This window comes from Cucumis melo, chromosome 12, assembly GCF_025177605.1.
Source record: "Cucumis melo cultivar AY chromosome 12, USDA_Cmelo_AY_1.0, whole genome shotgun sequence".
Classification (NCBI taxonomy): domain Eukaryota; kingdom Viridiplantae; phylum Streptophyta; class Magnoliopsida; order Cucurbitales; family Cucurbitaceae; genus Cucumis; species Cucumis melo.
Window position 1 is genome coordinate 22,683,305 of NC_066868.1, and position 27,988 is coordinate 22,711,292.

Sequence of the window (27,988 nt, forward strand, 5' to 3'; positions counted from 1 at the left end):
CCACTTCTTCGCCGTACGATTCCGATCTCGTTCGCGAAATATACGATCCAATGGTGGGTTTGGATTCAATCTAAATAAAATCGTAGAACGCGCCGCAGCGGATCATAGATCTCTCTCTCTCTGTAGTGGCATTGCGAGAATTTCAGTTGTCTGTGAAGCCATGGCAGTGGGAAGCTCCATAGAGTGGAAGATCAGTGTGTGAAAAATTCAGAGAGAAACGAAAAACTCTGTGTTATGGGTTTCACAATGGGCTTGAATTTGCTTCTTCTTGTTGCCATGGTGGCCACAAATATTCTTTCTCTCTACCATCTCTCCTCTACGCTTCAATCCACTAAATCCCCTGTTTCACAGCCGGTTCCAGATCATCTCATCCGGCAGCTTCAGACGATACGCGCTACTATCAATCACCTCACGCGCTTGCATCCAACGGCGGCGGCTTCCGCGTCGAAAACCAAACTCTCTATCCCTTCAGATCTCGTTCTGTACTCTCAATTTTCACCAATTGCTTCATCTTGTCATAGTAATCCTGAGCTTCTTCATAAGTTTATGAATTACACTCCGTTTTCGAGTTGCCCTTCTGACTCTGATCTCGCTGAGGCTTTGATTCTTCGTGGGTGTCATCCACTTCCTCGTCGGCGGTGCTTTGCCAAAACCCCACAAAAACCCTCTTCTTCTTTGCCTCAAAATCCCTTTGCTTCCTCACTTCCGGAGTCCAATATTCTTTGGGGGAAATATTCTTGTAAGGGTTTTGGCTGTTTGAATCGCTTGAATCCGAATCTGGGGTTTGATCCTTCTCATGAGATCACCAAGTTTATGACCTTCAAGACCGAATTGGACCTCCCAATCCCTCAATTACTGCAGATTGCGAAGGCAGCTAACTCTGTTCTTCGTCTTGGACTTGATATTGGTGGTGGAACCGCCACTTTTGCTGCAAGAATGAAGCTCTACAATGTTACTATGGTCACTACGACTATGAACCTCGGCGCGCCGTACAACGAAGTTGCGGCGCTTAGGGGATTGGTGCCTTTGCACGTACCGCTGCAGCAGCGGTTGCCGATTTTTGATGGAGTGATGGATCTAGTTCGGTGTGGCCATGCTGTGAACCGGTGGATTCCCGTCAAATCGATGGAGTTTTTGTTCTATGATTTGGATAGAGTGTTGAGAGTTGGAGGTTATCTTTGGTTTGATCATTTCTTCAGCAAAGGGGTGGATCTTGATAAACTTTACTCTCCTTTGATTACCAAATTGGGTTATCGGAAGGTCAAGTGGGCGACAGCAAATAAGACCGATTCAGGCGGGTTGAAAAATGGGGAGGTTTACTTGACGGCATTGTTGCAGAAGCCAGTGCCATCATGAGGTAATATTGCTTTAGGGATGCTTTTTTGTTGTTCTACATTTTCTATGCTGAAATGAACAAGATATGGTTTGATTCCATAGCCGGCTGAGGATGTGGTTCAGTGTTGTGAACAATGTCAATGAATTTGGGAATGTAGTACTTGAGAGTAGTGGAAGAGGTGAGTAGATCTTGATTTAACATCTTAGGGAGACTAGTGATATGATCCAAAAATTTAGGCCCTGTTCTGAACCATTTGATTTGTTGTTTTTGGTTTTTCAAAATGAAGCCTATTTCCTCTCAATTTCTTACTATAATTTGTATCCTTTTCAACTACAAGAGTGCAAATAGTTACCAAGTGGGTCTTTAATGATCTAGTCTAATCCATTTGGTTCCAGCCATGTTTATTCATGTCACGACATCTCTTGAAGCTTGATGTGGGTCAAACTTGGAGACACTTGTTTGAAGTTTTAGGTATCACCACTGTTTGTAGTACTAGAAACTCCATTTTAGGAGTAGGCTTTAAGGTGATCCTGTCTTCTCAGCTGGCCTGCATTCGAGTTTTCGAGTAGATTCATGGCATAGGGGAACTGTTAGTTTCCTTCGTCCATTCTACATGGGATCGCCTAGATGGATAGGGGACCTAGGATGATGCATAGGGAGGGCCCCAATTCACAATGTTTCCATACCTTTATGTCTAATTTTTTTTCTTGTTCCTAATATTATCAAAACATTAAAGATATTGTTATTTAGGATAATATATATATATATATAAGCATCCCTTAATTTTGCTATTTGTTTTATAAAAATACTTTTATTCTTTCAAAAGTTGTAATATTTCTAGACTTTTTATAATCATTTCAAAATTACCTTTGATTAGAATCATATTGAGGGGTTGCTAGAGAGTTGGAATGTAATCGGGATTGATAGGAATCAAGGGTGTATTGAAAAACACGAGTAACTGAAGACGAGATGGACATGAGATCGTGAAGCAAGAAAATAGTGGGAGAGGGTTGGATTGGAAACTGTTTGAACAAAATGAGTTTTGCATCACAAATTGAGTTCAAAACGCTCGATCCAAACATGAGTTTTAGACTACATTTCATTACAAACTCATACGTTAGGACCACCAAACACCCCTGATAGTATTTCGTATAAAAATCAAAACTTGAGTCGGTGTGGCAATCCAAAGGGTTGTATATCTAATATTAAAAAAAACCTAAAATAAGCACCAAGTAAATTTTAATAAAAGGAAAATAGTCATGAAAAAAAAACCATAAATATTACCAAACTAGTCCTGAGCTAATTGATTCTTGGATTGACTCTTTAACATGGTGAGTGAAATTCTTAAATCTGGAGTTAATATGTTGGAGTTAGGAAACCTTTGTTTAGGATACAAAGTTGTTTAGTTTGGAGTTGGAAAATATTAGAGAGAATGATAGAAAGAGGGAAACATAGATTTCCTCATAAATGTGCTGAGTTTAATAGCCAAAATACCCTCTTCTCACTTGTTTGTTGCTATGAGTGGATAACTTGTTTGATTATTATAAGACTTTTGATCTCATAAATTGACATAGAACCAGACATTTTCAAAACATTGATACAGGCAGTATGAAGAGAACCTGCGGCTTGGATTATAGGGAGGAAGCAATTATTCAATGGAAATGTCAAATTCTTGTGCAAGAAGAAGATGGTATTTTACATAAAAACTCAAATGTTTATCCAACCCACCATGGACTGCTCATCTGGCAAAGCTACTGAGTGTTTGAACAAAAATGAAACGAAATGGTGGTTAAAGAAAGGCATCCAGATACTGTTTATGTTTGAAATAGAAGTTTTTGCAGACAGAATTGGTGGCTGCTTTATTTATTATTGTAGGTTCTGTTGGACTTCTATATGGTTTTGTTTTGACTCTCTTGAAAATTGTTGGTTGTATTGTACAAGTTAGGAGGACTGACCATGCAAAATTGTAATAATGGTCAAAGTTCAGAAACAGAAGTTGTCATTTCTCATTAGACATCTTGTTCTAGCATTACAGTTTTTTTTTTCTGGGGCAGAATTTGTTACACTACACATTCATATTTGAGTATATTATATTTGAATTTGGAAACATGTGACCTTTGTCTTTGTGTTTGTTTTTGTTTTTGGCAAAGTCTCCAGAGATTTAGATTAGTCATCAAGGTGAAAGCTAGGGTATATGTTTTTCCTTAACTCTCAAAGAAGATAGTATTTTTTAGTTTTTCTTTCTTTTTTAGGAGAGATATGATAGCAACTTGTCTATGATTAATTGACGAGGAGAAGCTACGGAAGTGTGTGTGTATATATATATATATATATATATATATTTGAGTAAAATGCATTCTTGGTCCATGAAGTTTAAGGTTGTCTATTTTGCTGTTAGTCAACTAACGATCGGTAACTTTAGCAACTATTTAGAAGTATTTCTCAAATCTCAGGGACTAAATTGTTCATTTTAAAACTTTAAGTACCAAATAAACATCAACCTCAAACTTTAGAAACCAAAAGTGCATTTTTTTTTTTTACTTTGATAATATGTAAATTTATTTGATTTATTGTTTGTCTCGTTCTACTTGATTTTTTGTATGAACCTCTTTTCAAATTACTTTAAAAAATTGACTATTTTACATATTTAGATATATATTTATTGATTGAGAATTCAAAAAGATAAATTAAATATTTACAAAATATAGCAACATTTCAAATTATATCATAACATATACTTATAAAAATTCAACAGATGTCTATTAATGATAAAACTAAAATTTGTAATGTTTGAAAACATTTCACGTTGGGAATAAAGAATTAAAAATGCCTCCTTATTCAATGAGTTGGTTTGTGTTTGTCTTCTTGTAATCACTTTTACTTTAGATTTATAAATGATTTGTTTTGTTTTTGTTTTTAACTTTTTTAAAAATAATTATTCCTTTGAATTTTAATCAACTTTATAATTGAGGTGATGAAAATAATTATCTTCACAACATAATATATATGTTAGAATTTTCAGTTTAATATTTTGGATTTGGATATTGAATAAGAGAAGTACTATGTGAAAAGTTTGAATCTCAACCTCATATCACACGAAAAAAAATAGGCTGAGGTGAGTTTAGCTCATTCATTACACTTTTACTCAAAATTAGCTTAATTTTTTTAATCACAAGCTTAATTTTCATTTATTCCCTAAATTTCATATTATTAATATTTACTATCATTTAGTTAATAAGTTTCGGTATTTACATTTTAAATCAAGATTATTTACTATATACCCACTTTACATTCTTAGTGTTAGTGTTGAGATGTATTAAGGATAATTATAATGAGTAACAATTTTAAGAATAATAATTAAGTATACAACAATATTTTAAAAAAATTATAAATATAGCATAGCTTACCGGTGATAGACTTTTATGGCCGATAAACTCCTATTTATTGATAAACTAATATTTGAACATGATTTATTTCTATCATTGATAGACTTTGGCTGATTTTGTTATATTTGCATTTTTTTTAAAATATTGCTATAATTACTATATTTGCAAATATTTCACATATTAATTAATTTAAAATAATAATAATTAATTAATCTTCCTAGCTTTCATCATTGTTAAAATTAATTTTTACATTCCACAGCATAATTAGTTTAGATTATTTAATTGAAAGTTAATAAGAAAGATCATAGTAAAGATGAATATTTTAAGAATAAAAATATAAAATATTAAAATTTAGAAATAAAATGAAAACTAAACTAAAATTAAAGGATGGGAGTTTAACACTTAAAAGCTTTAAAGCTTTAAAACTAAATAGAGAACAAATTTAAAGCAGCATCAAATTTAGAAACCAAATTAAAACTATACGAAAAATTTCTAAATGAAAAAAAAAATATAAAAAAAACCTACAAAATGGACCATAACATAAATATTTAAGGAAGCGAGGTCACAATTTAGTTATGAAAAAAGTAAGGGCCTGGTTTTAAATTTTAGTTAACTTTGGGGACCGGCCGGAGTCGACGAAGTATTTGGACAGAGTCTCCTTTTTTCGATTTTCGTTCTCTTGCCTTCAATAACGCGAGAGAGATCCGACGGCGTTCGAATTCCCGAAGAATATTTTCCCGGGAAATTTTTTCACAAATCAAATGGTCAGTTTAGTTCTTCTTTTTCAACTGATGATTTCTTCGTTCCTTACTTCAATTACTTATTCGTCGGATTCAGCATTTAGACTTGTTTTCCAGTAACTACCTGTGGATTTTCGGTGATGAACATTGATCTTAGGATTATGGAGTTGTTAGTTATGTTCGAAATTTGTTGACATTTAATTGGTTGATGCCTTAAGTAGATCTGAGTCCTGAGCTCATTTTAGCAATGTTTTCGTAAGCACAGATCGATCTCTGAACTTACTAAGTTGATTCGGATTTTGTTAATTTCTTCGGAAGATTTGGATTGCATTTTATTTCGATTCAAGACTTAAGTGCAAATGCTTGAAGCAGGTAGGAAGATCTTCATTACTTCCTTCGTGTGGAGTTTGTGATTTGTCTACGAATCTAGCCGATGACTTGAAGATTTTTTTATCTTTCGTATAGACAAATTTTAAGTTAAAATAATCGCACGTGATGAGATTTTTCTTCTCAGTTCATTTTATTTCGATTCGAGACCTTAGTGGAAATGCTTGAAGCTGGTAGGAAGATCTTGATTTTTATAGCATCTGCTCTATAAGAATCTATGTGAAACTTTTTCAGTAGGCTACTTAATTTAGAATTTTGATTTAGCTTAATCTGCTAGTTTCTGAATGTGCTTCGTGTCTTAGCTCTGTATGTTTCTCAGACAAGATTGCTGTGACCACAATTATATAGGGAAAAAAACCTTGCGGTTCACCAAAAACATGTTTGCTTTATTATATGCAGGAATCTTGCCCTTCCATTAAAAACATTCTTCTTTTGGATTCCGAAGGGAAGCGTGTAGCTGTCAAGTATTATTCTGATGACTGGCCTACAAATAGTACAAAGGAAGCTTTTGAAAAAGCCGTTTTCATCAAAACTCAGAAGACTAATGCTCGAACAGAGGGTAGATACCTTTTCATATATTGGGTTTTAACTGTTTTTTTGTGAAAATATGCATCCTTAATCCTGTTAGCTACTCATATTTAAGTCAATTTCAATGTCCTTTTAGCCACTGTAAAGAAATTTCTGAATCTTTCATTAGTCAAATTATTAGTTGGTTTATCCATGATCGTTGTCTTTTGCCATGAGACTAAGAATTATTTTTTCAATCACATTCTCGTGACTATCAGTAGCTGGGTTAGTCATTATCTATTTTGATCTCTGCATTCTTCTATTGGACCATCTCCCAGTCTAACACTATATTGTTTAATTCAACACTTGTTTCTTTTTGCCTTACATGGTCAGTGAGTTTCTTTTCTACGTTCTAACATTCAATTCACTTTAACAGCGGAGATAGCAATGTTTGAGAACAATATAGTGGTTTACAAGTTTGCTCAAGACCTTCATTTTTTTGTCACGGGTGGAGAAGATGAAAATGAGCTCATTTTAGCATCCGTTCTTCAGGGATTTTTCGATGCTGTGGGCATTCTTCTTAGGTCTTGACACTATTTATATATTAATTTTGGATCCTTATGCACTGGCTCGATATTAGTGTTCTCAGTCTTAGTATTGTTAGATATTTATTTTTGTTTCTTGTATTCCAGGGGTAATGTAGAAAAGAAGGAGGCACTTGAGAACTTGGACCTCATTTTACTGTGTCTGGATGAAATTATCGACGGAGGGTATGTCTCATATGCTGTCCTTATTACCCATTCTCTGCATTTCAATTGTGTGACTTGTTTTTCCATTTCCTTTTATTGATATTCGTTATTCTGTATCTTGATTGTGTCACTCTTTTTACTTACCCTCTTTAAGTTGATGTCTATGTCCATTATTGCTAGACAAATTGTGAACATGAAAATCGAGTATGAGTTGTGGATGATTATATATCAAGAATTCAAGGTTGTAGCAGTGTCATTACTCGTGAGAAAGTAGTTGTAGTTTCATGAATTTATGTGGAAAATAAGTTGTTGATTAATGAGTAATAAGATTTCATTGTAGTTGCATAATTCCTAAAGAATAGTCTAAGTTATTCTCTCCTGTTGAAGTACTGGCTATTTTTTAGTTTGTGGATTTGTTGCTCGATAACAGATTTGGCTGTCCCACATCTTCATTTCGATATGTCACTATTGTTTACATAAATTGATGGACACGCTACATCCGATTATGTTGATAGTGGAGATGACATTATGTAACGTGAGGCATAAATTTGAAGAAGCTAGAACCGTAGAGCATTGCTATAATCTGTTTTTGATGGAAAGACTACAAACCATTTAAATTTGATTGATTTATTTTCTCAAGATTGTTCAGAAATAAATTTCTTCTCATCTGAATATTCAAGTTTGATGTTTCCATTGCCTCGCGTGTAGAATTATTGTCATTATGCTTTTGTGAAATTGCAATTTAACAGTTCTTAACCTTTTCATATACCATCTTGGCATCATGGAGCTTTAGCTATTTAACTGTTTGTGTATTTTTCAGCATTATTCTCGAGACGGATGCAAATGTCATAGCAGGGAAGGTCGCAAGTCACAGTATTGATAGTAATGCTCCTCTGTCTGAGCAGGTACAGTACAATATTTCACATTCTTATAGCTTGTTTTGTTTGGTTGGCAATATGAATTATGTTTTATGTTGTCGGTTCATGAGTTCAATAAATATGTTTGATAGACCATCTAAATTCTGAACACATCTTTCAATGCACCTAAATTTAGAATTTTAGAATTTTAAATTGCCAAATTACATTTTAAAAAAATAATTAGGAATATAGTATTTCACATTATAAACTCAGTTCTAGTCATACAAGTTTTTCAAGTATAGAACAATATTATAAATTAATTAATGATAGTTTATATTCAACAAAATATTTGTTGGTTGATTTTATGGCTTAAATATATATATATATATATATATATATATATATATATATATATATATATATATTTTCAAACACGTTAAAAATAATTTCTAAACCTACGACCAAGAACATATCGGAAAACGTATGACGTGCAGCTATGAACCCTATTTTTATTGAATCTCCTAATTTTGATTTTTTGTTTTATCAAGCATGCCTTTTATCTTTTTACTTTTTCTCCCTTTCGTTTTCCAGTATTTTGAAAGATGTTTTTATCTCTCTCTTGCAGACAATAAGTCAAGCATTGGCCACAGCTCGCGAACATCTAGCAAGATCTCTTCTCAAGTAATATGTTCTATTGATACAAGTGAGTGGCAAGAACTATCCCCCACACCAAAGAAAAAAAAAACTGTGAGAAAAAAAAAAGAAAAAAGAAAAATTCTGGTCGAGTTGGGGTGCTGTTTTTGGTAAGAGATTGATTGATGTTTGAGTTATCAATAGCAGCCTCATCTCATGTTTGTATATTCAGCTCATACCATGCTGCCTTTGCCTTTTGGTAAAACCTGATTTTGGATCTGAGCAGATGTGGTTCGTTGCGGGACTGGTGCTAAGTGTTATTATTTGTGCCTGTGGAGTTGCAAACTATGTTTTCTTTTTAGGACATTCGATTTTTGTGGTCATTAGTTAAAGAAAAACTATTTTAGATAACAATACTACGAAAATATCTACAAAATATAATAAAATATCATAATCTATTTGTTGGTAAACCACGATAGATTACTATTTGCATCTGTAAGTAGTTTGTGATATTTTACTGTATTTTGTTATATTTGAAAATAGTCAATGGCTAAATGAGGACCTAGGAAGCTATTTTGACTGATTTCTTGGATAGAACTTTGGGATTTTTGCTTGGATGAACATAGGTTGAGTTCAAATGTGATTAAGAATGCACTGCTTGTAAAATGGGTATGTTCTTGCAAATTGGCGTGCATTTTAACTATTTAAGAATTAGGAAATGGTTTTGTTAGAAGGAAAATTAGTGTTGTTAAATGGTCTACTTGGGTAGTTAGTGAATAAGGCACCGATTCTCATTATACATTTACAATTAATAAAAGAAGCTGAAGTTATAAACAAAGTGAATTTGAGAGAATTTGATGATTTTTCATTGCGGTCATTCGCCTCTTGCCATAAATTCAGAAAAGAAAAAAGGTCGATTAATATTCAACATCTGAATGTCTTTAGAGAGTCTCTGAATTGATGAGCTCCATTCCAAGTATGTATTTGTGTTTCCAAATCTTTCTAAACAGATACGAAAAATGCACCAGTTTCAAGTATTGATGGATGGATTGCTTTATTTTCACCCGTACTATCTCAAACCCATTCAGGTGGAACCAGAAGAAACAAGAAGCTATGTAAGAGATTTTCATTTTCAGTAAGAACGTCCCTAATTTTCGGAGAGAGAATTAAGGAGAGATATAGAAGGATTTGTTTGATAATGTTCTTGTTTCTCTACATGTTTTATAATTGTTGGATAATTGTTTTATGTTTTTTGTTTATAAAATTTAAGAAAATTGCATTCTCACATGCAATGAATAAGAGCTCTTGGTGTATTAGTATTAGAAATCTAGTCATTGTCTTCCTCTTGCAAGTCATGTTTTTTAATACTATTTAGAGCAAATTTATTTTTAGATTATTTTATTTTATTTTATTTTTTCTGAAGAATATGTTTCATTGCATTTCTTTATTTTTACTTTTTCATTATTAATTTTTTCATTTACAAAAAAAATTCTCCAATACTTATATTTTATTTTATTTTTGAATTTTAAAAATTCCTATAATATTCAAACTTTTAATATCTATATTATTTCTTTATGTTTTAAATTTAAATCCCTACTTTTAGGTTAATTTACATAAACGTAATAAAATCCAAAAGTATTTATGGCTGTAACAGAAAGTTAAAGTCCGTGAAGTCACAATTGTTTTTTTTTATAGATTTGATATTGGCCTTTTATTGTTTTTTTTCTAATATTGCAGGACTATTATGTTCACTTTACTTCTTTTTCTTCTTTGCAATTTATTCTTCCCCACTTCATATTATTAATTTCATCATATTGTTACTTCTTTCATATTTGCACTTCTTCTTGTTTGCGATTTCTTTTCTCTTCTAGAATTTCTTCCTAATTTATCTCTCATCTTCTTTTTTTTCTTATTGGTACGAGATTGATATTGGTATAGGATCTAAACAATCGTGAATGACCGTGTACCAATATCTAGACGATCGGTTGTCTATCCTAGATAAACAAAGATAGACCATTATCACTAATAGATTATTTGAATTTGGTAGAAGATCGTTTAGATTAAATACAAAATCGTTTTTAATTATTTTTTCATGCGTGACCGATGGGTATTTTTGTTATTTTTGTGGGTTTGTGAGTTTTTTTCATTTTTTAAAATTGTTCTATGTGGTTTAAATAATTTCATACTTTGTTATATTTTTGAAAAAAAAAAGCCCCTTCTTTTATTTATTTCTTTTTCCTTTTAAAATTGTTTCCATATTTTATATTTTTTTTGTTAATTTTATTTACAAGATAATTATGCTATATTTATATTTTATTTTAATTTTGAATTTTAAAATTATCTAGTATTTAAATTTATATTTTTAAAATTATCTAGTATTTCAATTTATATTTCAATTTTTGAATACTAAATTTTGCAATACACGTGTTTATACATTATTTATATTTACATTATTAGATAATTGAATTGGATTCGGCTAGACATCATTTAAGACAAATGACTTGAGTTGGAGATGACATTGTCGATCCAATTTGGACAATATATAAAAAATATGATACAACTTTGCTATCATATTTTAAGTATCATCGAGACTTTCATGACTTAGATAACATATTTTTTTTTAATGTTTAATGTATGATATATCTTTTATGTATATTATTTTTGAAAAAAAATAAAAATAATTATCAAACATGGTCCTTTTGCATGTTCTCTAAAGAGAAGAGACGAAAAACAAAAACAAGAAACAGAAAACAAAAACGTGTCCAAAAGTTAAGGTTATTAGTAGAATCTTGAAGAATGTTGCTACCTTTGAAGCTCCAAAATGATTCAGAGTCTTACCAAAATCAATTTAAAAAACTATACCATATTTTATTAAGAGAAAAAGAGATAATGTCTCACTGGATTATATTTGATTATATATGTTCACATTTACTACAGAATGTTTATGCTTGTACTCTAATAAAATATTTATGCATTAGCTGAACAAATACCTTTCATAGGCCGTTTCTTCTTTATAGCCAAGAAATAAGCAAACAATGTCACCCTTGAGCATCTCTAATAGTCAGGATGTTGCAGTTGTTAGACAATCTACCACCGTCAACAAGTTGAGCTCCATCTTTACCATTTATGGGAGATGCCATCTTCATTCGATGAGTACATAATCGGCATCAGCTGGGAAAATATCCCTTGCAGTCGGAGGCATATTATTACGAGTCAGAGTTTTTCGTACCTGAGCATGAGTTTCTGCTTCATGCTGAAACATTTTAACCAATTCTTCCAGTTCTAGCTTCCTGACTTCAACCATTTGGTCTGGCATGGGCTTCTTCAGTCCCAGGTAAACCAGCCCCCCTGCCATCAGTGCAATCCCTAAGAAGAATAGGATGGCTGTAAACATTCCAAATGCATATGGTGTATTTTGTGCGCCGGGGATCCCATCTACATTGATACCGAACAGCCCAGTTATAATGGAAAGAACAAGGCCACAGCCACCAAAAACAGCCAAGTTGTGAGTTACTCGGAGGCTTTTATCCTGAATAATTGTTGTAAGAAAGAAAATGAAACATATCAGATTCCAAGCGTGTTCAATTTAGACAGACCATTTGCTCGATTCATAGACTAAGGCTAAGCTCCATTGGTTTTCATGATCCGTCAGAAGGAAAAGAATAAACAGAATTGAAAACAGGAACGCAACAGAAAATATGATTGTATTTGTTACAATTTAAGAAATTGAAAAGGAGTTCGAACAGAATTTGAAAAATGAATATAGGATTTATAATTATTGTTAGAATTAGTAGGGCTTTGCCCTTAGAGTACTTTTGGAAAGAATAATATGTAAGATTTTATTTCCTAAATATTTCCTAGATCTTTTCTTTTCTTACTCCTATTGTACTCTATTTATTCTCTCCCTTTGTACCTATTGTATTCATAAGAAAAATAATAAAAACTAAAGTATCGTGGTTTTTCTTCCAATTCTCGGGTTTCCACGTAAGTCTCGAGTTGTTGTTAATTGCTTTCAATATGGTATCAGAGCAAAACAACGACGAAACCTTAGAAAATAACCTAGGAGAAACCCAGATCGAAATTGAACTCGTCACTGCCGCCGCCACCATGGAGAAACTACTCCAAACCTACAAAAACCGTCGATTTACCTAACGGGAGTGGTTTCGCAGCGGTACGCGCTACTATCTGACCAGAAGATGACTCACGCGCCGCTCCTGTCCAGCGCGTGGTCGCCTTTTCATCTCACCACCCAGCCCATTCCGTTCTACACGCCGTCGAATGTCCAACTGTCAAACCCTTCCGGCCATCCGCATCCTCACGCGCTGCTATGAACTCCGAACAGCAACCCTCCACCGTAAAGTTGTCAAATCTGTACAGTAAGCATTCGTTGTACATTGACTCTTTACAGCAACCATTGTTTTCTAGTAACGAAATTGATCAACCCCATAACAGATCGGACATTGAAGCAGGCGAGTCTTCGACGCATTCCAAACCAACTGAGTTGCCGATGTATTCTAAGAACCCAATAACTTCGTTCCCTAATTTACCGTCAAATTATATAGCTGGCTCTTTGGGTTTGTCTACAGGGAATTTTTTAGGTGAAAAATTAAATGGACAAAATTATTTTTCTTGGTCCTAATTAATAAAGATGTTCCTCGAAGGTCGTCATCAGTTTGGCTTCTTAACTGGAGAGACTATACGTCCTCCACCAGGAGACACCTTGGAACGACTCTGGAAAGGGGAGGACTCACTTATTCGGTCCATGCTAATTAATAGTATGGAACCACAGATCGGCAAGCCTCTACTATATGCAGCCACAGCAAAAGAATTGTGGGATACAACTCAAACCCTTTACTCGAAACGACAGAATGCCTCTTGGTTGTATACACCGCGAAAACAAGTCCATAATTGCAAACAAGGGACCCTGGACGTGACTACCTATTTTAACAAGCTCTCTCCCCTCTGGCAAGAGATGGATTTGTGCAGAGAGATAGTTTGGGACACACCAAATGACGGTACACAATATGAAAAACTTGAAGAGGCTGACCGTGTTTATGACTTCCTTGCAGGACTTAATCCTAAATTTGATACTATTTGTGGTCGTATACTCGAACAAAGACCTCTTCCTTCTCTAATGGAAGTTTGTTTTGAAGTCCGCCTGGAAGAGGATCGCACTAATGCCATGGGTGTACTGACTACCCCTACCATCGACTCCGCTGCCTTTAGCGCTTGGTCCTCAAATCATGACTGTGACAAGAATAATGGGAAGTCAATTCCTGTGTGTGAGCATTGCAAGAAACAATGGCACACCAAGGATCAGTGTTGGAAACTCCACGGTCGTACCCCAGGAGGTAAGAAATGGTCCTCCAACGAGAAATAGAACTCAGGACGTGCCTACATTAGTGAGACTACCCCTGCCAGCACTTCTCAATCAACTGATCCTGCTACGATTCAGACCAAGACTCCAACTCTGGGTGTCATTAGGCAGTCAGGTATACCTCAGTCCCTTGGGCTTATTGACGTTGATGGGAAGAATCCCTGGATCTTAGACTCGGGGGCTACATATCACTTGACAGGTTCTTCGGAACACTTTATCTCGTATGCCCCGTGTGCCGGTAATGAAAAAATCCGAATAGTCGATGACTCTCTAGTTCCGATTGCTGGCAAAGGACAAATAGTTCCCTTTGACGGTTTTGCTCTCCAGAATGTTTTGCATGTCTCTAAACTGTCTTACAATTTGTTATATATAAGCAAGGTCACTCGTGAGTTGCATTGTAAAGCTATCTTCTTACCTGAATCGGTTTATTTTCAGGACATGAGCTCGGAGAGGATGATTGGTACTGCCCGGCATAGCAGGGGCTTTACATCCTTGATGATGATACCTCCTGTAGTAGTTTGTCTAGGGTTAGTTTACTGTCATCCTACTTTAGCACTTCTGAACAAGACTGTATGTTGTGGCATTTTCGACTGGGCCACCCAAACTTTACATGTATGCAATATTTATTTCCCCACCTTTTTTCTAAACTTGATGTCTCTTCTCTATCTTGTGATGTGTGTATCGGGTCTCTTTTCCCTCACAACCATATAAACCTACACAACCGTTTACCCTCATTGATAGTGACGTTTAAGGTCCTTCCAAGGTCACCACCTCATCGGAAAAGCGGTGGTTTGTAACTTTCATCGATGACCATACCCGTCTTACCTGGGTCTACCTTATCACAGATAAATCCGAGGTTTCATCGATTTTCCAAAACTTCTATCATACTATTGAAACACAATTTCATACAAAAATTGCAATTCTTCGGAGTGATAATGGTCAGGAATTCCAAAACCATAACCTTAGTGAATTTCTAGCCTCCAAGGGAATTGTTCACCAAACCTCATGTGCCCATACTCCTCAACAAAATGGAATGGCCGAATGAAAAAACCGTCACCTTGTGGAAGTAGCTCGTTCCTTTATGCTTTCCACTTCCCTTCCATCATACCTGTGGGGGGATGCTATTCTTACAGCCACTCACTTAATCAATAGAATGCCTTCTCATATCCTCCACCTTCAGACTCCCTTAGATTGTCTTAAGAAGTCTTACCCCTCTACTTGCCTTGTTTCTGAGGTTCCTATTTGTGTGTTTAGGTGTACCGCTTATGTCCATAACTTTTGCCCTAATTAGACCAAATTTACCCCTCGGGCTCAGGCTTGTGTGTTTGTTGGATATCCCCTTCACCAGCGCGGTTATAAATGTTTTCACCCGTCGTCTAGGAAATACTTTGTCACTATGGATGTTACTTTCTATGAGAACCGACCCTACTTTCCTGTTAGCCATCTTTAGGGGGAGAGTGTGAGTGAAGAGTCTAATAGCACCTTTGAATTTTTTGAACCTACTCCTAGTACCGTATCTGACGTTGATCCTCATCCCATAATCTTACCCACAAACCAAGTTCCTTGGAAAACATATTACAGGAGGAATCTCAAAAAGAAAGTTGGGTCCCCTACTAGTCAATCACCGGCTCCAGTCCAAGACTTCGAACCTCCTCGAGACCAAGGTATGGAAAACCCTACAGAACCTTGTACTAATAATATAATACGATGAGTGAAAATGAAAGGTCTGATGTTGCTGTTTTTGAAAATATGGAAGAAAAGAACCGTGGTAATGAGACTGAGGTTAGAATAGAAACAAGTAATGATGAAGCAGAACAGGGTCATACAAGGAAACTTGATGAGTATGATCCCTCTCTTAACATTCCCATTGCTTTAAAAAAAGGTACCAGATCCTGCACTAAACATCCCATTTGCAATTATGTTTCCTATGATAATCTCTCTCCACAGTTCAGAGCGTTTACAGCAAGCCTTGACTCTACCATAATACCGAAAAATATCTACACTGCTCCAGAGTGTCCTGAATGGAAAAATGTTGTTATGGAAGAGATGAAGGCTCTTGAAAAGAATAGAACTTAGGAGATCTGTGCTCTACCCAAGGGACAAAAACTATTGGATGCAAATGGGTGTTCTCTCTTAAATACAAAGCAGATGGTACGCTTGATAGACACAAGGCAAGGTTAGTTGCAAAGGGATTTACTCAGACCTATGGTATTGACTATTTAGAAACCTTTTCTCCAGTTGCTAAGTTGAACACTGTTAGAGTCCTGCTATCCGTTGTTGTGAATAAAGATTGGCCTCTATACCAGCTGGATGTTAAGAATGCTTTTTTTAATGGAGACCTTGTGGAGGAAGTCTACATGACCCTCCACCAGGATTTGAAGCCCAATTTGGTCAGCAGGTGTGTAAACTCTAGAAATCCGTATATGGTCTGAAATAGTCTCCGAGAGCATGGTTTGACAGATTCACTACTTTTGTCAAGTCCCAAGGGTACAGTCAAGGCACTCTGACCATATTTTATTTACAAAGGTTTCCAAGACAGGGAAGATTGCTATTCTAATAGTTTATGTGGATGACATTGTTTTGACTGGAGATGATCAAACAAAAATCAGTCAACTAAAACAGAGAATGGGTAATGAATTTGAAATCAAGGATTTGGGAAATCTGAAATATTTCCTTGGAATGGAGGTGGCCAGATCTAAGGAAGGTATCTCTGTGTCTCAGAGAAAACATCATTGATCTGCTAACCGGGACAAGTATGTTGGGATGTCGTCCTGCTGATACTCCTATTGAATTCAAATGTAAACTAGGAAACTCTGATGATCAAGTTTCAGTTGATAAAGAACAATATCAGCGCCTTGTAGGTAAATTAATTTACTTATCTCATACTCGTCCTGATATTTCATTTGCTGTGAGTGTTGTCAGCCAGTTTATGCAGGCTCCCTATGAGAAACATATGGAAGCTATTAACAGAATCCTGAGATACTTGAAAAATACACCTGGTAAAGGGTTGATGTTTAGAAAAACAAATAGAAAGACCAATGAGGCATATACTGGCTCGGATTGGACAGGATCTGTTATTGACAAAAAGTCTACCTCCGGGTATTGTACCTTTGTTTGGGGCAATCTTGTAACTTGGAGGAGTAAGAAACAAAGTGTTGTGGCCAGAAGCAGTGCTAAGGCTGAATATAAAGCTATGAGTTGAGAACATGTGAGGAAATTTGACTTTAGAAAGTCTTGTCAGATCTTTATCAGGAATGTCAGACACCATTGAAGTTTTTTTCTGATAATAAAGCCGCTATTAGTATTGCTAACAACCCAGTTCAACATGATAGAACTAAACATGTTGAGATCGATCGACATTTCATCAAAGAAAGACTTGACAATGGAAGCATATGCATTCCGTACATTCCTTCAAGCCAACAGGTTGCTGATGTTCTCACCAAAGGGCTTCTCAGACCACACGTCGACCTTTGTGTTAGCAAGTTGGGACTCATTGATATTTACGTCCCAACTTAAGAGGGAGTGTTAGAATTAGTAGGATTTTTCCCTTAGAGTGTTTTTGGAAAGAATAATATATAAGATTTTATTTCCTAAACATTTCCTAGATCTTTTTATTTCTTACTCCTATTGTACTCTATTTATTCTCTCCCTTTGTACCTATTGTATTCATAAGAAAAATAATAAAAACTAAAGTATCGTGGTTTTTCTCCCGATTCTCGGGTTTCCACGTAAGTCTCGGGTTGTTGTTAATTGCTTTCAATAATTATAAATGGGAAACACACGTCTTACCAAAAAAAAAAAACCTAAACATATGTTTGGCAGTGAATTTTTGAAAACATTGAAAGTAGAATGCAATTAATATAAAAAAAAAAAAATAGTGAGCAGATTAAATGCCAAATGGTCATTAAATTATTATTGAATCAAATACCTGTAACCATGCACGAACGTTACTCTGCATGACATCTTGAATGGTGAATAAACGATCACGAACTGCTTCTTGCTCTTCAATCATTTGCCTAGTACTCTTTCTTATGCTCTCCAATAAGCCTTTTGTCACATACCCTCGTAGATGTTGAAGAAGCTCATATACAATCTCCTCCCTCGCATGCAGGGACCATTTTACTCTGATAACCTGAAATTGCCGATATTTGTTTCAAAAGACTGCGGAGATGTACAGGCACAAGCTCATGCCTTCGTCTCTTTACCAACCAAGTGACAGGAAGAAAAAAAACTAAAATTCTCCATTATTACAGTACTACTTTAATGAAGAGAAAGGAGTGCTAAAGAAAGTGTCTTCTTTAACTTCATCTTATAAAACAGAGACTATTAGGCAGGAGAATGTGCTTGTGCGTTCTTGTGAACTACAGCAGGACTTATCAACAACTTGATTTAGGAACTGGAGGTGAGGGGATACTGATTGACGGCTATACACTTACAGACAGATTTCATCACAGGAAACAAACTACATTTAAATTTTAAAGTGAAAAGAATCAAAAGAACAGGAGGAAGAGGTACCCCGTAGGGTCAAAATGACAACCAAGAAATCCCCGTTCAACAAACAAACTAGAGGAAGATGAAATAACAAAATTCGACAGATTTAAATTCTTAGAATAGAAAGTAAATGGCTCGACTCCATTTTGAACTAACAACTAACATCATCATTATCTGGTTACTCTCCTAGTTAAAGCACAATTGGGGAGGAAAAAAATGAAATGACACAATCCAAAAACACTAATTTTTAATTGCAGACAACCACAGATTAAACTCCAACCAAGGAATGAATCAATGGGAAGACTATTAAAAAAATCTGACATCAAGGAAAATTTTCCACAGTCATTTAATGTAGTGATGAGACAGCATACCTGTCTTGATAATTTTCTGATTTCTTGATTCAAGATTATACTGAAAAGATGCATATCTTCATGGTTTCTCCTATATTTATTAAGGGGGACAATCAAATCGTCTTCATGAGAAATATGACATACAAAAGATAAACCAATATGATATCACTTCAATAGATGACATACAAGATAAAAACCTGTCCATAAATTTCAATTCAATCTCATCTGCTGCTCCAAATATGGATTTTCGAAATAACCTGAAAGAAAATGGATAATTGAATTAAATATATCAGCCATAGTATAGTGGAATATTTTACTGCAGAAATAAGACTTAAGTTCAGAAAAATGCTAGTTGGCTTTGGACCTATTTTCTTAAATTTTTTTATTATTTTAAATTACTATTATTATTATTATTATATAAATTTTTTACGAAAACAAAGGAATGAAAAAAGACTAATGATCAAGATACAAACTCCAAAAACTGCGAAAAGAAAGAAGGAATGCTGTGAAAGAAAAGAAAAAGTGTTCCAATTCAAATTAATATCTTACAAAGAAAACCCATTAAAAGAACAACGAGAAAGATAAGATCATGAAGAAGCTTTAAAATGAGTTGAATCAAAACGATCTATTCGTGAGCAACTGAACGCCCTCTTGGACCTCTAGGCATATAACCATCCTTTTTGGGAAGAAATGCATAAACTATCATAACCTTTATTTTGACTTCTGAGACATAGTATAAAGGAGAGGGAACATATTAGTTAGGCCACCTATCCTATTGGCAATATAGCAGGAGGAGAAATAAGGGGAGTCCACATGTAATAGTCAGTGAGTGAGGGCATGAAAATTGTGTGAATCATTTGTCATTTCCTTGAAAGATAGGAAGGTAGAGGGGTGGGTAATTATTCTTTTTATTTCTCTTTGCATTTCGTGTTTCCTTTTGTTCAGGAATTGATATTCTGTCAATCTCTTGTACTTGTTTCCGTTCATCTTTTCAATAATACACAACTTCAGTTGGTGTTCTAGCATATCGGTATCAGATCACTTTTAACCTGGGAAAAGAGGTGAAGAAATGACTCATAAGCATTTTGAGGAGAAGCTAGATGCATTTGATCCAGAGATTTCTGGAATGCGAGTAGAACTACACAAACTACCAGCAATAGAGGAGAATTTCATGACACGAGTGAAGAGTATCAAAAGATTGGGAGTCCAAGCGAAGAAGCATAAAAAATTGTTGATGATGTATGTCGAAGGATTATCAAAAGGGCATTCGATCACGGTTGGAGGTCTAGAGGAATCGTTGAGTAAGGGGAAATCAATTGAAAGTAACGTGGAAGGAGGTGAGACATCAAAAAACAAGGATAAGTCGAGAGGAGATGAAGGAGTTAGCAATCAGGGTAAATTAAAGAAACTTGAGATGCCAGTATTTAGCGGCATAGATCCTGATTCCAAGTTGTTTTAGGCGAAATGTTATTTTCAGATTCATAAGTTGATGGACTCGGAGAAGATGACTATACCTGTGATCAGTTTTGATGGCACAACGTTGGATTGGTACCAATCACAAGAAGAACGTGAGTCGTTCAAAGATTTGCTGGAATTTAAGCAAAGATTGATGACTCGTTTAAGATCGGTTAGAGAAGGATCAATCTGTGGACGTTTTCTGGGAGACAACAGTGGAGGAGAATCGAAATTTGTTCAACAAATTGGTAGCTCCATTCTGCAGTTGCCTAAGGAGGTATTAGAAGAAACATTCATGAATGGGTTGAGTCCATGGATTAACACTAAGGTGGAATGTTGGGAGCCTATTGGGCTTGTGAAAACGATGAAGCTGGCCCAACGTGTGGAAAATCGGGAGACTATGCAGAAGAAAACAGGCTTCGGCAAATTTTTTTAAGGTAAAGCATAAACTCCTTTGAATTTTAACAAAACCTAATTTACCGTTAATGATGAAAGATACTAAAATGGGAGATAATTTTCCAATGAGGACGATTACGCTGAGAGGAGTGAGGATGGTGGGGATTCAACGCGAAGATCCGACAAAAAGAATGTCTGATGCAGAATTTCAAGTCGGGAGAGATAAGGGATTATGCTATAGGCATGATGAACTTAATTATGCAGGGCACCGTTGTAAGATAAAAGAACAGAGGGAGTTAGAGTTTTGGTGGTAAGGGAGAACGATGAGGAAGTGGAAGTAATTAAAGAGGAGGATCTGGAGGAGGAAAGGAATTAAAGACGCTGGAGGTGGAAGCCGAATTATCCCTTAACTCGTTGGTGGGATTGACAAATTCAAGAACGATGAAATTGAAGGGGAAAATTCAAGAAGAGTCGGTGATCATATTGATGGACTGTGGAGCGACACATAATTTCATCTCTGAAAAATTGGTACCATTGTTGAAGTTACCAATGGAGGAAACACCTAAACTATGGAGTAATTTTGGTTTCTGGTGCGGTAGTGAAAGGAAAAGGAGTGTGCGAAGGCATTGAGTTAGTAATTGGGGAGTGGAAGATAAGGACCACTTTTTTGCCATCAAAGCTAGTGGATTGACGTAATCCTTGGTATGCAGTGGTTACATTTGTTAGGTGTAATCAAAGTGGATTGGAGGAATTTAACAATGACCTTCAATCAGGGAGGTCGAAGTGTAGTGTTGAATGGTGATCCTAGCTTAACTAAGGCTAGGGTAAACTTGAACAGTATGATGAAATCGTGGTTACCTTCTAACTAGGGCTTTTTGATTAAGTGTAAAGCTACAGAAGGGGAAATGTCGTTGGCAGAATTATAAGGGGATGATGAAGATCAATTCATGCGTTGTTATCTAAGTTTGATGATGTGTTTGAATGGCCAGAAGAACTCCCACCAAGAAGGAGCATAGAGTATCATGTTCATTTGAAGAAAAGAACTGATCCAATCAATGTTCGGCCGTATAGATATGCCTACCAAAAGAAATAGATGGAAAGCCTGGTAGGCACAGGCCCATACTCTAGCCCTGTTCTTATAGTGAAAAATAAAGATGCCAATTGGAGGTTTTGTGTGAATTATCGAGCACTAAATAACCAGACAAATTTCCAATATTGGTTATTGAATAGCTGTTTGATGAATTGAATGGAGCTAGCATGTTTTCAAAGATCGATTTGAAGGTTGGTTATCAACAAATAAGATGAATCCTAAGGACGTAGAAAAAACGGCCTTTAGAACTCATGAAGCGCATTATGAATTTTTAGTAATGCCTTTTGGGTTGACGAACGCTCCGTCGAATTTCCAATCCTTGATGAATACAGTCTTTAGGCCTTATATGAGAAGGTCTGTATTGGTATTGTTTAATGATATATTGATCTATAGTCAGAATTTGGAGGATCATTTGAAGCATTTGGAGTTGGTACTAAAAGTATTACGAGAAAATGAGCTATATGCAAACATGGGCAAGTGCAGTTTTGTTCAGGCAAGGGTGGAATATTTGGGGCATGTCATTCAGGAAGAATGTGGAAGTTGATCCTTAAAAAATCAGAGCAATAAAAGAATGGCCAGTACCAATGAATATACGAGAAGTGCGGGATTCTTGGGCTTGACTAGATATTATCGGAGATTTGTTCAGAACTACGGTAACATAGCTGTCCCACTGACTCAGTTGTTGAAGACAGGGGCTTATCAGTGGACAGAAACTCAATAAGCTTTTGAAAAATTGAAGAATGTGATGATGACACTGCCCGTGCTAGCTTACTCGACTTTAATCTACCTTTTGAGATTGAAACAGATGCATCCGATTATGGAGTTGGGGCGGCATTGGTTCAGTCGAAGAGACCAATCACTTACTTTAGCCGTACATTGTAAATGAGATCGAGCAAAACCAGCGTATGCGTATGAACGTGAGTTGGTGGCAGTAGTCCTGGTTGTACAGAGGTGGAGGCCATATTTGTTGGTAAGGAAGTTTGTGGTGCAAACTGATCAATGCTCGTTGAAATTTCTGCTAGAACAACGAGTAATTCAGCCGCAATATCAGAAGTGGATCGCTAATTTGATGGGACATACATTTGAAGTGGTCTATAGACCCAGACTCGAGAATAAGGCTGTGGATGCCCTATCTAGAATGCCACCTACAGTGCATTAACTGTTCATGCATTGTTGGACTTGCCAATAATCACATAAGAAGTGGAAAAAGATCCAAGGTTGAGAGAGGTCATTGAAGAGTTGAAGAAAGATGAGGAGGGTGTGATTGATTTTTCTCTACACCTAGGGGTTCTGAAGTACAAGGGCAGAATGGTGATATCTAAGTCGTTAGCATTGTTACCGAATATATTACATACTTATCACGACTCGGTGTTTGGCAGACATTCGGATACTTAAGGACTTATAGACGTTTGATGGGAGAGTTGTACTGGCTTACTGGCTTACTGGGAGGGCATGAAGGCAGATGTGAAGTACTGTGAAGAATGTGTAGTGTGTCAACGTAATAAAGCTTTGGCTTTATCTCCAACAGGTTTATTGATGCCTTTAGAAATTCCAAATGCTGTATGGACCGATATTTCAATGGGTTTCATCGATGGGTTATCAAAAGCGACTGGCTTCAATGTGATATTTCTGGTGGTGGACAGGCTTAGAAAATATGTCCATTTCTTGGCTTTGAAGCCCCCATATACAGCCAAGTCTGTAGCTGAGATCTTTGTTAAGGAGATAGTTGGACTACATGGGAATCCAAGATCCATAGTTTCTGATCAGGATAAAGTATTTCTCAGTAATTTCTAGCGTGAAATGTTTAGACTATCCAGCACTAGATTGAATTGAAGCTCAGCCTATCATCCTCAATTTGATGGCCAAACTGAGGTTGTTAACCGAAGTGGAAGCATATCTTCGTTGCTCTTGTGAAGAAAGATCGAAAGAGTGGGTGTCCTGCTGCATTGGCCAAATATTGGTACAACACAACATATCAAGTTTCCATTGGAATCACCCTGTTTCAGGCAGTGTATGGGTGTGTAACACCTCCCCTGATTTATTATGGTGATTCGGAAATGCCCAACTCCACTCTCAATCAGCGGGTCAAGGAAAGAGATGTGGCTCTGGGAGTTCTAAAGGAGCATTTACTGATTGCACAAGAAAAGATGAAGAAGTATGCAGACAAAAGACAACGGCATGTCAAGTTTCATGTAGGAAAATTGGTGTTTTTGAAACTTCATCCTTACCGTCAAGTGTCCTTGTGAAAGAGAAGAAATGAAAAGCTTTCTCCAAAATATTTCGGGACTTGCCGAGTTTTGGAAAGAATTTGTTCAGTGGCGTATAAGTTGGAACTTCCTCCTTCTGTCTCTATACGTCCTGTTTTCCATGTGTCACAGTTGAAGGGTGTGCTGGGTAAGCATTCGAAGATACATCAGTTGGATCATTTTATAACGGAGAATCATGAATGGGTGGCCAAACCAGAGGAAGTGTATGGGTATCGTAAGAATCCGATGACGGGTGTGTGGGAAGTATTGATTAGCTGGAAGAGATTACAGCCTCATGAAGCTATTTGGAGATTTGTGATGATTTTCCACAACAATTTCCAGATTTTCACCTTGAGGACAAAGTCATTTTGGAGGAGAGTAATGTTAGGCCACCTATCGTATGACAATATAGTAGGAGGGGGAACAAGGGGAGTGCACGTGTAATGGGGAGTATTGTTGCTAATACTGAGACCCACAGTTAGTTAGGAAGGAGAGGAGGTATAAATATCAAGGGGGGTTGGTGAGTGAGGGCATGAAAATTATGTGAATCATTTTTCATTTCCATGAAAGATAGGAAGGCAGAGGGGTGGGTAGTATTCATGTTATGTCTCTTTGCATTCTGTGTTTCCTTTGGTTCAGGAATTGATATTCTGTCAATCTCTTGTACTTGTTTCCATTCATCTTTTGAATAATACACAACTTCAGTTGGTGTTCCATCAATATTTCAATAAATCATCCCCGAATCTTGTCAACCATACAGATTAAACTATTACTACACAGCAAAAATAGCTGTATGATTATGCACTTCCGGCTCAATAAAAAAGGAGACTAGACCACTAGTCATAAATAATATGACGACAAAATTAATATTTTCTCCACGAATCTATGTAGTTTAATTATTGTAGTGTCAACTATGCAACTGCAGTCAACTGTTCAAAACAAAATTATTACCTATCATCCCATCTTGTAAGACGGCAAGCTAGATGTGCTATAACTTCATGCACTGTTCTTGGTGCATTATAACCTCCTATTATCAGAAGCTCCTAACCAGAGGTTGAACAGGAAACCAGAAAAATAATTTAAACAAATGTCCAACTTTTCCAGCAAAGAGGCAAAATGAATTAATCTTTCATGGAAAATAACCTGAACTTCTGTGATGCCTAAAATGTTTATGTTCGATATCGGTCCTTTAACATGTAATGATGTTATCAAGAAGTTCTGAGCTTGCCAAGAACGAAGTACAACAGGAATGTCATCCTCGTCACTGAATGGATCACCAGCAGATTGTCCTAGTAGTTCAAATAGCAGTCCCCCAGCTACCCTCACTGGAACCTGTATGGAAGTTAAAAACAAATCAAATCAAAACAAAACAAAAATGAGCACATCCATGAAAATCTGAAACCATCATTAATAGAAATAATGAGTTGTTTTGGGACAGTACTTTTGGCTATTCAAGCACTAACTGTCAGCTATTTGCTAGTTTAGTTATCCACAGAATTATGATGATAGGTATAGCAACTCAAAGACATTTGAATCAACTCATAATATCAATGAACATAATAAAAAGCCAACATATAATTTTGGGTTTCAGGATGGGGGCCTTTATCTACCGATACTAGTGATTTCATTTTCAAAAGACTGTGTCCATGTTTGTGTTTTCATTTTTTAATTTTTTTGACCGAAACCAAGTCATAAGATTGCATTCCAATGGTTCATCACATCAAGAAAATAATCATATGATAATGCACCATGTTTGTGTTTTTATTTCCAAGTTTTCAACTGACAGAGTGATTTTAACCGAGATATTTCGAACAGATTGATTTTCAACTGTTGCACTAACCTTACAATTTAGCGCCACATAAAAGGCTTGAACTTTTAAATTTTCAAGAACTTTTATATGGCTAGAGATCTTGGTTTTGTATCTTGAAATTGTGACTAGAGACTTGTTGGAAAACTCTTTTCCAAATAACTACATATTTTTAGAATAAAACTGTGATTAGCTGACCTACAAATGGAAATGTTATGTCATGTTTATTATTTTGCAAACCATGATTTAGAAAGAATGGCTTTATCTGTTCCAACCAGGTCACCCATGAAAACAGACTAGAGAAAAAGAAGAAACAGCATCGTAAACAGCGTTGGAACATATTTTCAAAAATTGAAAATTGCTTGAAGATAGCTTCAAGACGAGCTCTACAGCCCAAGTATGTGCTGATTTGTCTTCTAAATGATAAGAGGGTTCTTGTTAGAGTTAATGTTGGTCCAACCACATTCTACAAATAGAGAATGTATGAGCTATAAACTAAGAGAAAATGGCACCAGATTGACACGGCTACATAATGTATTCAAGATGACAATTTCACGATGTAATATATTATTATGCAGTGTTACACCCTAATAGTCTCTCCTTGCAAAAAAAGAAAAAAAAAAAAAAAAGGCTAAACCACTGTGCTAGTTTTTCAATCAGGACACTTATCATGTATCTTATGCTAAATATTGACAATCGAATTTCATTATGCCTCTTATTATTTATATGTCAGATAAGCACTCAAACAGCTTGAAAAACTAGGGAGAATTTCACCTCATAGAAAAGATGCTTCATGCGGTCACTTATCAGTCGACTTTCATCTCTTAAAGCCAAACTGATGGCAGGATGCAACCAGTGAGCAGTTCTGAGCCATGCCTCCACAGAAGGGTGGCTTGCAGAGACATGGCACCACCATATAGGTCCAGCTGGTCGCTTCCAATAAGGTGCGACAAGATCTGCAACTGTAAGGTCGTCTTCTTCATCCATAAAATCATATGACATTGAGGCCCATTCAGCCTCTACTTGTATCGTTTGAACCAGCTCTGATATTCTGTCCCATCCTATAGGTAACCAACTATTGCTCTCAACTTTTTCTCTTTCACAAAACTGGCCACATTGAGTCCTCACATCCTCCAGGGATGTAGGTTCAAATGATCTTTTCCTCTCGTGTGTGTTGACATTGCCATTATTCAGTTCAGGCGTAGTTGGAAATTCACTGTTCATTTGTCGCCTATCTGACATCTTGGATTTGGATTTTGAATCAGTTGCTTTTTTTGGTCTTCCAATATATTCAAAAGCGCAAATAAGCCCATCTGTCCAAAGATCATATCCAGGTGTGGCATCCTTGTTAAAGGGTTTGTGGGCTTCTGGTTTCTCCACACTATTTCTATGGGGGCTATGATGGACATCCATTTCCTTAAATTCGTATCCTGATAAGCAGATCAGGGAAATGAAAAATTAGCAGCCAGGCAAAAATATTCTCATTCTAGAAATGCAGACAATATCATTCGTATCCTGGACCCACCTACTCCCGCATGAACACTACATGGAGAACAACAGAAGCAAGTATCTCTCTTATGGACTCCTCTTTCGTTTGAAGGTTGAATTCATTCCCAAGAATAACAATTAACAGTCTTTAATTCAGCTCAAATCACCAATACCGTACCAAAAAGTAGACACATTCAGCAGAATCAACCATCAAGACAATCGTACTAACAAGTTTTTGAAGCAAAATCACCTCGATACTCCGTTTCCAGAACTTGTACAATTCAATCATCAACCAGCACGGTAATTCAGATTAAAGTTCCAATCAAACCGATCTAGATGCAAGAAAATCGAACAAAAATTAAGGAAAATTTAAACTCACCGGCAAAATAAGGCGATGCGTCGAACTAAGCAGTAAATACAGGAAGGTAACGATCACCGCGAGAGTGAGAGGTGAAGTGTAAAATTGCGATGAAGAACTTCGCCAGTGTTGGAGACTCCACAGTTAGTGGATCATATGGTTCTGTAGCTGTGCGTTGAAGCTCCGCCACTACTGACCGGAGCCGCAAGCGTTATCCGTGGAGAAGCATGAGCTGGCAATCGTCGCCGTCGGGCTAACTTCTTTCAATTCCATTTGTCGTATAACAATTCTCACGTGCTACATCAAATACTTTAGTTAAATTAGATTAAGGTTAA

The 27,988-nt window shown here is 36.1% G+C and overlaps 3 protein-coding genes across 5 annotated transcripts; 2 read left to right on the forward strand and 1 right to left on the reverse strand.

The window, feature by feature from the left end:
• Positions 1-3,445, forward strand: LOC103487447 (probable methyltransferase At1g29790). 2 transcript variants are annotated; one of them, XM_008445776.3, is made up of 2 exons: positions 1-1,357; positions 2,940-3,445. In XM_008445776.3, exon 1 carries the CDS (start codon positions 235-237, stop codon positions 1,354-1,356), a length of 1,122 nt encoding a protein of 373 aa, XP_008443998.1. In that variant the 5' UTR covers positions 1-234; the 3' UTR covers position 1,357; positions 2,940-3,445. The 2 variants fall into 2 exon arrangements, with proteins under 2 accessions (XP_008443998.1, XP_008444006.1); XM_008445784.3 differs by having other exon boundaries at positions 99-1,357; positions 2,917-3,445.
• Positions 3,446-5,293: 1,848 nt separating this feature from the next.
• Positions 5,294-8,961, forward strand: LOC103487438 (coatomer subunit zeta-1-like). The gene is made up of 6 exons (XM_008445764.3): positions 5,294-5,486; positions 6,249-6,408; positions 6,793-6,940; positions 7,049-7,126; positions 7,926-8,010; positions 8,588-8,961. The coding sequence occupies exons 1-6, from the start codon at positions 5,484-5,486 to the stop codon at positions 8,645-8,647; spliced, it is 534 nt and encodes a 177-aa protein (XP_008443986.1). The 5' UTR covers positions 5,294-5,483; the 3' UTR covers positions 8,648-8,961.
• Positions 8,962-11,442: 2,481 nt separating this feature from the next.
• On the reverse strand, positions 11,443-27,939 carry LOC103487421 (uncharacterized). 2 transcript variants are annotated; one of them, XM_008445743.3, is made up of 10 exons: positions 27,675-27,939; positions 27,333-27,566; positions 26,582-27,237; positions 25,144-25,332; positions 24,952-25,043; positions 19,011-19,070; positions 18,835-18,904; positions 17,901-18,104; positions 11,825-12,124; positions 11,443-11,735 (listed from the first exon to the last, which is right to left on the reverse strand). In XM_008445743.3, exons 3-10 carry the CDS (start codon positions 27,218-27,220, stop codon positions 11,634-11,636), a joined length of 1,656 nt encoding a protein of 551 aa, XP_008443965.2. In that variant the 5' UTR covers positions 27,221-27,237; positions 27,333-27,566; positions 27,675-27,939; the 3' UTR covers positions 11,443-11,633. The 2 variants fall into 2 exon arrangements, with proteins under 2 accessions (XP_008443965.2, XP_008443960.2); XM_008445738.3 differs by lacking the exon at positions 27,333-27,566.
• Between the last annotated feature and the right edge of the window lie 49 nt (positions 27,940-27,988).